At 59.5% G+C, this 13,573-nt stretch overlaps 1 protein-coding gene across 1 annotated transcript; it reads right to left on the minus strand.

The window, feature by feature from the left end:
• Positions 1-222: 222 nt before the first annotated feature.
• Positions 223-10,659, minus strand: CTSZ (cathepsin Z). Its single transcript, XM_031687660.2, has 6 exons — positions 10,363-10,659; positions 9,804-9,967; positions 4,296-4,475; positions 2,263-2,413; positions 1,415-1,577; positions 223-559 (listed from the first exon to the last, which is right to left on the minus strand). Exons 1-6 carry the CDS (start codon positions 10,521-10,523, stop codon positions 449-451), a joined length of 930 nt encoding a protein of 309 aa, XP_031543520.2. The 5' UTR covers positions 10,524-10,659; the 3' UTR covers positions 223-448.
• Positions 10,660-13,573: the final 2,914 nt, after the last annotated feature.

The following is a 13,573-nucleotide window of genomic DNA, read 5'->3' on the forward strand; positions in this document are numbered from 1 at the left end:
GCTGCTGCGCAAATAAAGCACGCGGGCTCGGGGCTGCTGTGAAGCTGTGCACTTTATTCATCACTGGGGCAACTTGAGACCGCCGCCCCCTCCCCCCCATTTCAAGGTGACTTAGGAATCCACGAGACGTCCGCAGTTTCGCTCTTCGCCAAATCACAGGCGGCAGGACACGGAGGTCGCGCGGATTGCTTCTCGGGTGGTTCCTGCCGCCTTCGTGGCAGGACGCTGTCCCTGCGGGCATCCCAGCCCTGCCCTCTCGGGCTCCCCTCGGGACGCTCCTTCAGCCTGTCCCACACTTGACGGCGCCCCCTGGGTGCTCAGTGCCCTTCCAGCCGTCAGGTATGTGACTGTGACCCCCTGGTTCCTTCCGCTCAAGCCTGAGATGAGGGAGCCTCTCGTCCCAGCTGGCGCTCTCATTCCTTGGAAACTGCTCTTTCAGCGACGTCCCTCAAACGATGGGGTCCCCGAACGAACACTGCCCCTCGATAGCAAGGTTGTAGTTGGCGCCCTTGCCGTCCTTGTAGGTGCTGGTCACGATCCTCATCCAGCCCCGCTCGCCCTGGGGGCAGGACCGCAAGTCAGCTCTGTGTCTGCCCCCCCAGTCCCCCTCCCGGCTCTCCCTCCACTCTCGGCCCCAGACCCACCCCCTCCTCCGCCTCTTCACCCACCCCAGGCTCGGGCACCTGAGCATCCAGGCCGCCCACTCGGCTGCCCCTGCCCTCTCGGGACCCCTATTCGGAAAGCTTTTGTGAAATACTTAGCTTAGTAAATGTTTAACACGAGGGGTGCACGGCCCTGTATGCCAGAAGCTAATTAATGTAATGAAACCGTTGACTCTTTAGACCAGATGACTTGACTACTACTATCCCCATCTATAGTCATTTAATAGAAAATACTGAGATTTCATCACTTCGACGTGAATCATTTCCCACTTCATAATAATGAATTTCTGTATCTTAAGCTGTTAATGGTTAATAGTAGGTCTTAGAAATGAAAAGGCAGTTAATTCCCTTAGATTTTTGACCCAACTCAAAGTATTTTTGAAGAAACTCCACAGTGTTACTTAGGAGAGCCAGAACTATGACAGGAAGAAGAATGGGATGGTTGTAAAGGAGTAAGCGAGCTAAACGGACACCTCCAAAGCAGTGCTGCTTAGCCGGGGTGATCCCCTGCCTCCCCCAGGAGACACTGGCAATGTGTGGGGACACTTGGTTGTCACAGCTGGGGGGTAGGGAGAAGGAACAACTGCCGTCTAACGAGTGGGGGCCAGGGATGCTGTATGCCCAGGACGGGGACAGCCCCGTGCTTGCTCCTGCGTGGGAGCACCAAGCCCCCCCAGCTCGGGGCCGCAGTTCTCAGCTACAGAACCGAGAGAACCACCAAAGGAAGCGGGGTCTCAGGGAAGGCGTCTTACCCACGGTTCTCCCCACGAATTGCGGACAATCCAGTACTCGATGCCGTTGCTGACACCCCACCCAGCCACGGAAATGATGTGGTTTATGAAGGCCCTCTCGTGGTATTCCGCGAAGATCCCTCCAGTGTAGTTAGACATCTTTTCTGTTGCCATTATACCGCAGCTGAGAGCAAGCAGTTCAAGAATGAGCACTTAAAAGAAAACAGTAGTATCTGCAAATCCCAGACTCCCCATTTATCCCTCCGCCCTCCCCATCCCCCCCGTTAAAAGATGATGTGGTGTACATACATACGTACGTACACACACACACACTACTGCCCAGCCATACAAAACAATAAAATGCCATTTGCAGTAACATGGATGGACCTGGAGATCATCAGACTAAGTCAAGTCAGGCAAAGAAAGACAAATACCGTATGATATCACTTAGGTATGGAATCTAGAAAAATGACACAAATGAACTTATAACAATAAAACAGACTCACAGACACAGAAAACGAACCTACGTTACCAAGAATTAGCACTTCAAATGGAAACTACCATTGTTAGAAACACTCACATACACCCGCCTTGGGGAACGCGCATCTGATGACTGCCCAGACCTCCGTGCTCACCCCCTCGGCGCCCCCCGGCCCCAGCCCAGGCTGGTCCCGCGGCCCGCCTACCCCGGGGACCTCCCCGCATATGTGCTTCACTCCCAATCCTGCGCCGGGTGCCTGGTCATTTCAGCTTTGCTTCGGAGAGAACTCAGTGGCAGCTGTGCCTCCGGCCTCGTGAAAGGGGCCAGAAGGAAAGGGGCCAGACGCCCGGCGACCGGCGACCGGCCCGGCGGGGTCCTGGCGCCTCACCTGATGGGCCCGTTGGCGTAGATCTCGGCCATCATCTTCTCCCTCCCGGAGAGGGAGCCGTAGTCACCCACCTTCCAGAGGGTGTAGTTCTGGATGACATGGCACTCCTTGAACTCTGTGCACGTCCCACACTGGTTAAACTTGTCACACGCTGGGGGACAGCAGGAGAGCCAGCGTGAGGCTGTTTCCTCATTCAGCTGCTGACAGGAAGCGCCCAGACCCACCTCCACCTTTCTCCCTGCGCTCTCCGTCCAGCAGCTAATTAATAATGGAAATCAGCTTGCAGGCGGGGCTGTTTAATGACGACCTTTTAGCTGCAAAGGACTTAGGAAAAGCCCTTCCCCAGGCCAAGGCGGAAAAGACAGATAAGCATTAATTAGCGCATAGTAGGCCCTCAAAAGTTTATCTTTTCTTTTCCTTTAAAGGCCAGGAAAAAGGCCTTTTCACGATACTCTATAGCTGAGAATAGCATGTACTCAAATCATTAGTTTTTAAGATGATAGTGTTTTTGGATAGTGAGCAGGCCCACACATCTTTGAAAAAAATAAGTTTTTTTTGTTGTTGTTATTTTGGTTTGAGGAGGTATCAAGAATTAGACTTTTTTCCTTTTTTTTTTTTGGTTGGAGGAGGTAATTAGGTTTATTGTTTTATTTTTAGAGGAGGTACTGGGGATTGAGCCCAGGACCTCATGCTTGCTAAGCATGCGCTCTACCACTTGAGCTATACCCTTCCCCTAGAATTAGGCTGTTTAAAAAAAATAATAATTATAACTGTTAGTTCTGGAAGACTCCACACCATCACCTGCATTCTTCCTAGACCCTAGACATTATCACTGTTTACCCCACCCATCCTGCCTCGGGCCCTCAGCCCCACTTTTTACTCCTTTCATGTTAGCTGTTTCTGTTTAGTTTCTTATCTGTCCAGATTCCTCCCCCCAGGACATTAAATTCCTCGAGGATTAAAGTGTTGGTTTAATTCGTCCCTTGGACGCCAAATGCCCAATACAACTGGGAAAAAGGTGGATCTGTGCCCACATTTGATAAAAAAGACAAGAATATTCATTGCAAACAGGTGATTAGCTCCCCCTGGCCCTGTCCCACTGCGTGGGCCCAAGGGCCCTGGGATGGACAAGACCAGTTCCCGGTGGGTGGAGCCCCAGGGACCACCTGATGCCCAATTCCGAGTCTTTAATTCCCCCATCCTCTTCATCAGTCATGGGCACCTCTCCTTGGTTCTCTGACCCCAGCTGTATCTACCAGTGCAACAAGACTCGCCCAACCCGTCTGGGGGGATTCTTTCTGGCTGGGTCACATGGCCCAGGAGGCAAGGTGAGGGCCCCCATGGGGGTGCGATGGCGCCCAGGGTAGGCCCAGGGGCCAGAGCATACCTTTTATAGATGGAGATGGCGGAGGCAGGGAAGTCCCCGGGCTGCTGGCAGTCCTGCCCCTCCTGTCTCAGGCGGACTTTTGAGTTTATCCTGGCTCTCTCCTCTGGTTACGAGGAAGCTCTGACAGGGACAGGTGACTTAAATCTACCCACTATGAGTGTGGGGCTTTTTTTCCTTTGGTTTCCAAGGGGAGCAGCCTGAAGAATGTGCTAATTCCAGGCCAGCTGGGGTCCCCTGGTCCATGTAGTGCCCCCTCAGCTCCAAATCCACCGGAATCCTGGGTTCCAGTTGGAACTGCTGCTTCCATTTTGGGGCACAGCCTGCCTGCTCTCCCCATCCTGCTCCTGGAAAACTTACTCTCCCCTCGACAAGTGTTCCCCTAACAAAGGCCCATGAAAAACCACCAAGATGCCAGCGCATCAGAACCCAAATGCCATGGCCAGGCCTGGCCGCAGGACACACAGGCTGGAGACCCCTCTCCAAGTCTTTGTTGTTGGTCTTCTCAACAAGGACCCCAGGCCCCAGTTCCCTGATCCCCCAGTGGCAGGGGGCTCCCATCTCTGTCCCGCTGACCCCCAGTGCCCCGGCCACAGGGCACTGCCTCTGGGGAAGAGGGTGACAGGTGTACGGGGGGCAGCCGGCCTACCTTGGTCCTTGGCCTGGTAGTTGTTGCAGGTCTCGTCGGGGATGCCGTGCAGGTGGGCGTACTCCCACACCTGCAGGTCGTTGCCCCCCTCGCAGGAGCCGGCGTCTGCGCAGTCGATGACGTGCTGCACGGACAGCAGGGCCGAGGGCCACGCCCCCTTCCTCTTGATGTTGATCCGGTCTGCAGGGCAGGGGCGGCGCCCACCCGGTCAGCCTGGCCGCCCGCGCTCCCGGTGCCGCGCGTCCCTCTCCTCCGGGGTCTCCCATCTCCCGGGAGCACTCGGGGCCTCTTCCCCACACTGGTGTGTCTGCGCACCACGGGGGCCGGGCCAGGAGTGTCCTGCCTGCAGGCTGATACAGACCTGGCCCCGAGGGAAGGTGTCCAACAGCACAGACCGCCCCACGGCACCCACCCAGGGCCCGCTGGCCCATCTCCCTTCTCACGCACAGACAGAATCCTGTGAGGCCCTGCAGCCAACCCAACGTGGGCCAGTCACCTCACTTTCCACTTTCCCAAGGCAACGACTCCACAGCCACACACCCTGCCACCCGCCGCATGGCCTCGCCTAGTGTTCACACCTCCAAGTCAGAACTCACCACGGCCCCACCCGTTCTTTACCTGATGACAGAGTGGCCAGGCCCTCTGCCCACGCCCTCCGCCCACCAGCGGCCCCCTCCAAGCGCACCCTTCCTTTCTTCCTGCAGCCCCAGGCCCACCTCACATCCCCAGGGTCACACCACCCAGGCCCCCCTGCCCACAGAGCTCTCCATCTACTCATCTGAGCAGCCCTGTGCTTTCTGGAACCTACCACCAGTCACCAACCACGTGCCCGCAGCCTGTCCTTCAGGCCACCCCCAGCTGCCGCCCCCTAGTGCTCTTCCCGGGGACACCCCTCTGTGGACATCCCTCCTTGGGCCCTCTTTCCAGGTCTCCCCAAGCTCCCTTCTCAGCAGTCCCCCGGCTGTCTCTGCCCCTCCCAGCGCCCTCCCGAGCCTCACTGACCCTCCAGCTGGCACCACTTCACACACTCCCTCTTCCCCTTACTTTCCTGGTCCGCGGCCCCTCCCACGGGGCTCCGTTCACAGCTGCAGCCCCTGGTCCCATCCGTGCTGCTCAACACACAGCAGGAGCTCCGCAAACGGCGGGAAGCCTGGCCCTGGCTGCTGAGCCCCTGGCAGCTCCCCTGGGAGCCTTGCCCCATGCTGGGCAAGGCCTGGAGGTGGGGGGCGGCCCCCTTCACCCCCACTGCTGTTACCCACTTCGCCTCCGCTGGAAATCTCCTGTGTCTTGGTTTTCTTACATGCTGTGGTTACGCAGGGATGACCCCATCCTGGGGAGACACTCGCTCAAGTATCGGGGTAGAAGCCGGAATGCTGCAGCCACTTTCAGACTGGCTGAGAGGGGAGTACGTGTCTGTACACAGGGCACACAGGGCCCTGGTCCTGTCCTCTGTCCTCCAGCTGTCCCAGCACCCCTGCACACTGTGCCACCTCCCTTCCCTCTCACTCGTTGTCCCTGCGGCCCCTCCCTCATTCCATGATGACCCCAACTCCACCTGCGCTGCTCCGGCCAGCCTGGAGAGGCTTCCACATCCCTGCGGACCACCCAGCCCACACTGGCCTTCTCCGCATTCCCCCAGCCCCTGCTCCAGCAGACAACTGGACTACCTGCAGCGTCTTCCAGACCCTGGGTACCAGTTCCCTGCATCTCACATCGCCCATCCTCTCTCCAGCTCGCTTGCCCCAGGGTCCCCACTCCAGCACCAGATGATCTTATGGGACCCCCACCCAATGCAGTGACAACCCATCCTTTTCAACATCCGCCTCCTGCTACGTGCTCTCACCCTGCACCCAACTCAGGTCCCCAGCATGTCATCATCCTGCATCCCCCCAGCGCAGGCCTCCTTTCTGTGGTCCTTGGTGGCTGAGCCACTCTCCTGCTCCTGGCCTGCACAGAGACAGAGAGCCCGGCCGGCTGGCTGTCCTCACGCCAGGCCCACCAGTCAGATGGGCAAATTCATGAGGGTCCCTCCCTCAGTGTCTCTCAACTCAAGTCCCCTGGAACTGTCCCTGCTCCATCTGAAGACTGCTTCTACTTCACCGAAGACTCCAAAGCAGGTCCCTCATCTCTCTGCCACCCAGTTCATCAACTTTCTGCATCACAGACCTGCTTCCCGTGACAGCAGGTGGCGTGTCCCCACCAGCCTGCCTGCCTAGGTCCCCCTGGCTCCTGGGTCCCTCTCTCTCACTGCATCAGCACCCACACATGCATGTGGACCCTACCTGAAAACAACAGCCAAAAGCTCAGGTGACCCCACACCCAGCTCCACTTACTGCCCCTCTCTCTGCTGCTGAGCTCAGCTCTTGAAAGGGTGGTCCTACCCCCGCTTCCCCCTTCTCCACTGCTGGCACCTTCTCTCTGATGCCCAAGCCATGCCCGTTTTTGTCCTTTCCCCTCTGCTGAAGCTGATGGGGTCAAAGCCTTTGATTTCCAGGCTGACAGGTCTCTAATTCCTCATCTGATCTTGCCCCTCCCCAGCAGTGGTCAGCAGATTGGCTGCCCACCCTACGGAAGCAGGTCCTGCCCTGGGTTCCCAGGCTGCATCTGTCTCCGATCACCCCCTGCCTCACGGGAGCCCACTCCTTCCTTCAGGTAAGGGTGCCGCAGCCCAGTTCTGGCCTCCCGTCCACACCCGACTCTTGGATCCAATCCCTACCTAACCCACCCCTCGAGGGTCTAACTTGCTTCTCAGCACAGCCCAGATGCAACCGACACATCCCCTCCCCACCTGCTCTCTTGTCTTCCCCTCCCATCCACAGAGGCCCCTTCACCTGCAGTGCAGCAGGCTCTGTTCAGCAAGCAAAACAAAGCTCCCACCCATGTGAGGGTGCCTGGTGGGGAGATGGGACAGTAGACAGATGTAAACGTGAAAGCAGGAGAATGCAGGGCCGAGGAAAACAGGGGAGAAGATTTGGGGTGGGCAGCGCATCACCTACAGAGGGTGGCACCCATGGGAGGGGGCAGGGATCTAGCCTGAGAGGGGACCTCCCGTTCTGCAGCTCTTGGCTTCCAAACTGGGTCCCAGTTTACAGAGGCTCTGTGGCAACTAAGGATTTTGTTTTATTGGCCTGAAATCTTGGGGGGGTTTCAAGCAGAGCAGAAATGGACCCGATCTGGGTCAGAGCTGGTGAAGCTGGTCGAGGCCCGAGGCAGGGCGGCCAGGGGGCAGCAGCGGGACTGGTCAGGTAGCTCCGGCAAGAGCACGCATGGGGCATCTTAATGGGTGAGTGGGACTGGATGCTGAGGAGCCCCTGGGCTTTGGCCTGAGTCAGGGGAGGATGGCGGTCTCACTGTGTGAGTGGGGAGGCCAGGGGAGAACTGATTTGGGGGTGAAGGGGGTTGTGGAAGGACGAGCCTGTGAGGTTGGAGGTGTCAGGTGTCCAAGCGGGAGGGAGGGTGGCAGGTGGGTGCACAGATCGGGTCCAGATGAAGGGTTCTGGGAACCCGGTGTCCAGAGGTTAAGTTGAAAGGATGAGGAGTTGGTGAAGGGACAGAAGGAACGGCCAGGGAGGGAGGGAGAAGGTGAAAGGTGAGGAAAGCGTTTTGGTGGGGAGGGTGTAAGCAGGATGGGGACAGGGTGACCACTGGCCCTGCCACATGCAGCCCCATGCTGGTGACTTTGGCCAGGACAGAACCTGTGGACACTTCTAGGAGCCCAGAAATGGGGTGGCGGCAGGAAGGGGGTGGCATCGAGGCCCCCTGCCCATTTGTTCAGCGAAGGCCGGGTCCCAGCCCCCAGGGTGGGGGGTTGAGGGGGGCGGTGGTTCAGATGTCAGACACACAGGGATGAGAGGAGCCCGGCCAGTGAGGTGGCAGCTGGGCCGGGCACCGTGGAAGTCCCCTTCTGGGAGTTTCTATTTTCTCAGTTAAAGAGGAAGAAGATGCTGGCTGCAGGGAAATCGTTAGAGGTCTGAGGAGAGAGGAGAGAAGCAGGCATCTGCCCAGGAGATTTCGAGGCAGTCAGTGGAGGTTTGACCTCTGAAAAGGCACCAGGTCAAAGGAGGGCTTGGGCCATCCCCTCCCGGCCCCGCCCTCCTTGACAAAAGCAAACCTTGGCCTGTGACTCCCTCTTGGAGAGCCCTTGAGGCTCTGACAGGCTCCTCCCCTGGGGGTAGGGCCCCTGGTGACCTTTTCAGCTTCCCCCTCACCCCACCCAAGCCTCACCACAAGGCCCTCTCAGTTCCTCAAGACCCAGGAGCCTTCCTGCCCAGCCTTTGCCCAGGGCCTCAAGGCCTGCCCACACCCTGCCCAAAGTCTGCCAGTGGCTCCACATTCTCCAGGGCCCATCCATCTCCACCCCAGTCTGCCCCTAAGCGCTCCAGCACCTTCAAATACCGGCCCCTTCCTCCTTCTCCCTGAAGGGTCAGAAGTACAATCCAGCCCCAGGGATCTCCTCACCAGCCCCCAAGAAAGACCAGTAGGGCCACCAGGGAGACCCCACCAGATGCCCTAGCTACAGCTGGCCAGCCCTGGGTTCCAGACCCCATCCCGACTCCTCACCCTAAAGACAGCCCAGCAGAGGTCCTGGCCCAAAGCCCAGGCTTCTGGGCTCTGTTCTCAGCTGTCACTCACACCATGGCCAATTCTCCCTGCCAGGAGCCTCAGTTTCCTCATCTGCAAAGTGGGAGCAAACACAGGGCAGCTGGGAGGCTTAACTGGCATACTGCTTGAGCCCTAAGCCTTGGCCGGGACAGTGGCCACACTGCTGTTCATCTGATTAACACAAGGCCACACCTACAGCAGGCCTGCCCTATGAGCCACCCAAGTCAGGGAGTCTCTTCTGCGGGGGAATTTCAGCATGTCTGTAGGCTCCGGGAACCCTAGGCTGGAGATGGCAGAGCCCCCCACCCCCAGGCCGCCAGGCCGGCCTGCGGCAGAAGAAAGCCTAGGCTGGGGTTCAGCCTCTCACCCCCATCCCTCCCAAGGCAGCCCAGGGAGGCACGGACTCTCCCCCTTCTTATCGGCCACGAGCCTCCCTACCCTCGCTGTGGCTGGATGGCTAAGGTCCCAACGGGAAAACGGCCAGCCTGGCTCAATATTCCAAGCCCAGGATAGACATTCTCTCAAATATTCACTCAGGCTGAAAATCGGCTTCACTTCCGTTCCCCAAACACCAGCAAAGGGTTTAGTGAGTTTGCGGTCTGATCCCTAGGGGCCGAGGTGGGAGAGGAAAGGCCCTGGGAGCCATTCGTCACTGGGCTTCAGTCCTGTGACTGCTGGCCACCCACTGGGCCCAGGGAGGCCTGCCCCACACGGCACGCGTCACCGAGGCCTCCCCTAGGTCAGCTCCCCTAGGCCTGAGAGGCTCAGACACCCCATCCCAGGCCCAGCACTGGCATAGAAACACAGTCCTCTGGGACCCTGGGCTGCAGCCATGTGTGCAGACATGAAGGCAGCTGGACAGGCCCTTCTGGCCCACAGTCGAGGGGCCATGGGCCCCCTACCTACCCGCCATGGCGCTGGTGCTGCCGTGGGCCCAGCAGGAGCCGCAGTACTGGGGGATGTGCTGGTTCCTGGTGACACTGGCATAGTTGACCCCGTTCACGTTGCGCCAGTCCCAGCTCTTGGGCAGATCAGATGGAGACAGGTACTCATGAGGCCGGGGGTATGTCCTGGGAACAGACCACCACCAACAGAATTAGCAGTAGGGCTCCTGGGTGTGGGGGTGGAGGCCAGGCAGCGCTCCCCAGAACCCTCTCCCCTCCCCAACATGAGAGGGAGTGGGAGTGCACCATCTCACACCAGGCGACCCCCGCCCTCTGGGAGTAAGAAGGAGGCAGGGCCCCATGAGCGGCCGGCCGATCTGCTGTCTGCACAGGTGGGGCTGGTCCAACCCGCCAGTGTAGGAGAGCGCATCCCCAAAGCAAAGGCGCTGCATTTGACCCTCAGAGGTCAAGGGAGGCAGGGCGCCCCTGTTCCCCGCATCCCGAGGAGGCGCCGGGGGCCCCTAAAGGCGGGAGCACGCGCGAAGCCCCGCGAGATGGGCAGCCCCCCAAGCCGCGCCGACCTGCGCCCCAGCTGGGTCAGCGGGTCCCCCAGCAGGGGCCGGTAGCAGCTGCCGCCCGGGCGGAAGTGGAGGCCGGCCCGCGCCGCGCCCGCCAGCACCACGAGCAGCAGCAGCAGCGGCGGCGGCGGCGGCCCCGGCCGCGCCGGCCCGGCCGACGCCATGGCTCCCGCGCCGATGCCGCTCCGGACCCCGATTCAGATCCCGCGCCGAGCACCCCTCCGTCGGCCTCCGCCCGCGCCCCGCCCGGCCCTTAAGGTGGCTGCGCCCGGGCGGGACACTCCCCCGGGGCGGGACGCGCTCCTGTCCCCGGTGACCCGGCCCCGCCCCGCCCGGCCTGGCCGGCCGCCCGCCCACACGCCCGCAGGGCCGCCCGACTGGGGTCACGCGCCAGGCCCTCGGGCCGGACCGCAGACCTGATCCCACCGCCAGCCGCTCGCCTCCCACGGAGCACATCGCAGTCAGACCTCACTCACTCTCAGGGTCCTTGGATTCTTGGGACGCTGCGCCCGGGAGAGGCTGCCACCTTTGTCTTCATCCCACCTGGACCCAGGCCTCCCAGGAATGGTGGGCAGGGATCTCCCCAAGTCCTGGGCGGGGAGGCCGCTGTCCCCGCAGAATTATGCCCCGATCTTTCCTTATGGACACCCTTTCTGGAGGTCCCAGGCCCTTGCTGGGGAGGCAGGCGCCTTGTAGAAAGTGCCCCTAAAGGAAAATGTCACTTGACACATGAATCATTAATTCTACGCTCCAGCTTCCAAAGCTGCTCAGCAAGGTTTCTGCTAACAAAGCCTTTCATCTCCACACGGAGAGCCCAAAGCAGAAGTGGGACCCCCCCCCCAACAAGCCCCCGGGGCCTTGGTTTCGTAACTCAGGAGTTTCCCTTCCTTGAGTTCTACCGGGGTGGTGGTCATGTGAACCAGCCACAGACTGGCCTCCCTCGTCCTGGAAGGAAGGGGATCAGGCATTTTGTTTTAGGGCCCACAGCCTTTGCTACAGGGTCCTCAGAGGAGAGAATTCTCTCCCGGGGACTAACAGGCACTGCCAACCCCACCTGGACCCCACCCCTGTTTGTCCCCCTGCCAGTGCCAAGCCTGCAATCAGAAATCAGTGTCTGTCTTGTGTACTTCCAGCAATTTCCATGACCACCCATGGAAGCGCTGAGGTGACCACGGAATCCCAGCAGGGCTGTCCTGGCTCCTGAAATGCCATCACTGAGGCAAAGCTTAGACTCCGGTTTTACCCCCTGAGGTGTCTTTCATCTTCCTGGAAAGTCGGCTCCTCCGAGCCCTTAGTGCCAGTCAGTTCCTGGTTAGGAGGCGGGATGGGGCGGCCACCCACACGGTGAGAAAACGCTGGGGTTTGAGTGGAGAGGTTGGGGGCATGGGAACCAGGTCTCCAGAGGCTGGTTTCCCCCGCAGGTGCACTGGGCCCGGCCCCAAAGCCTTTCGCTTCCCTCGTGGGGAGCTGCCAGCTGAGGCTGCCCTTTCCCACGCCTCCGCCCTCCACGGCTAAGGAGAGCTGATCAGGTGGTCCGCAGGAGGAAGAACGCCGGCCCCGTGACACCCGCCATCCAGCTGGGGTCTTCCTAAGAGGTGGGGTTTTGGTCTTTTCTAAAAAAAAGGCTAAAAGCTCACAGTTGCTGAAGAATGACCGAAGTGGTCACAGTACTGCCCAGTGACAAATGTCGTGGGGACTCCCGAGTCCTCATAGGCTGTCAGGGCCCCCGAGGTGCAGAGTCTAATCGCGGGGTTTACGACACGGGAAACAGACGGCCCCCGGGCCTGGCCTCTGAAGCTGGGGCTGCGAGGGCCAGGGCCGCACCCCTGATGCCAGGAGAAAACAGCCCCGTAGCAAGCTTTTCTGTCCCTGCGGAGCTGGGAGACCAGCATGGTAGGCAGGTGCCCTGGGGCTCTCAGGGAAGGCCATGCGCTTAGGTGTTCCGACAGGCAGGGCCGGCCTCACAGGCGTGTGACTCCTGCCAGTACACAGGGTCTCAAGACCTTAACGAGATATCAGGCTTCATGAGGCCCCTGGTTTTTGTTTTGAGAGGCAAATTCCAGAGCTGGGCCTGCCTGATGATCTGGCCACAACAGGTGGGGGCCTGCAGCAGGGGTCAGACAGCAGAGGGGGTGGTCATTGGCCCTGGAGGAGGCAGGTGAAAGGGAGGGATGGTGACATTTTCAGACTGGTAAAGACTAGGACATCCAGAATTGACAGATGGCGATACACCAGGGTTTCCCTGCCCTAGAAGCGACTGAGACTCAGAGTGATGAAAAAATCAGGCAGGAGGGGGAGGGAGTCCAGACATCTGAAACCACAACTTTCAAGGCAGGGAGAAGTGAATGAGTTCTCATGTGACCCACTCCACCTCTTCAGCCCCTACTGACGGGTACGAAACACAAAGCCAAGCACCTGGGCCCTTTCTTCACCTCTGAATTTGGCTGTGGTCCTGGCTGATGGCTCCGAGGGTGAGCTGACTGTGTCACTTTGGGGGTGACTGAAACTGCCCTGTGCTTCCTAACATGTTCTGCTGAGGGAGGTGGCTGCCGACCCAACCGCAGGATCGGGGGGAGCCTCGGCCCCTGCCCAGCTGTTAGCCAAGGGCGTTTGGCCCCGGGAGCTCTCTGAACGGCACACAGATGTCATTCAAAGGCTGCTGGGATGGAGGAAGAGGAAGGACACTCCAGAGAACAGGCTGGACCGGCCGCCCCAGCCGCCCGCCCATCTCTCTTCAAAGCAGGTGCACCTGAATGGAGGTTTCGGGCCCCTGCAGACCTGGAGGCTTCTGTGTCCCTTCCTGACGTGGCTCTGCATGCCTGTGAGGGCATTTTGCAGCTCATGACTCATCTTATCTGCCTGGAACAGAGGACACTCCTCGGGGTAAGGCCTTGGGAACCGCTGCCCTTTGAAGCCCTTCTGGCCCGGGGCTGAGCCCGGACAGCTATCTCCCACGCCGCATGTGTCCCTGTCCCAGGCCAAGCACAGCCAGTACACGCTTGAGGCTCACACTCTTCCCTAAAACCAAGACAAAACTCTCTCCCTGGGAAACCGACTGGGAGTTTGCAGGGAACTGAGTCGTACCTGGAAGGCAGCTGCAGTGACATTCTAGAAGACTCTCCAGTCTGGGAAAGTCTTTTTCTAGTTTGATCTTTGGCACAACACTGTGAGCTGGGATCAGACGCTGTCACCCATTTTCCGGATGGGAAGACTG

This window comes from Vicugna pacos, chromosome 19 (genome assembly GCF_048564905.1).
Source record: "Vicugna pacos chromosome 19, VicPac4, whole genome shotgun sequence".
NCBI classification, from domain to species: domain Eukaryota; kingdom Metazoa; phylum Chordata; class Mammalia; order Artiodactyla; family Camelidae; genus Vicugna; species Vicugna pacos.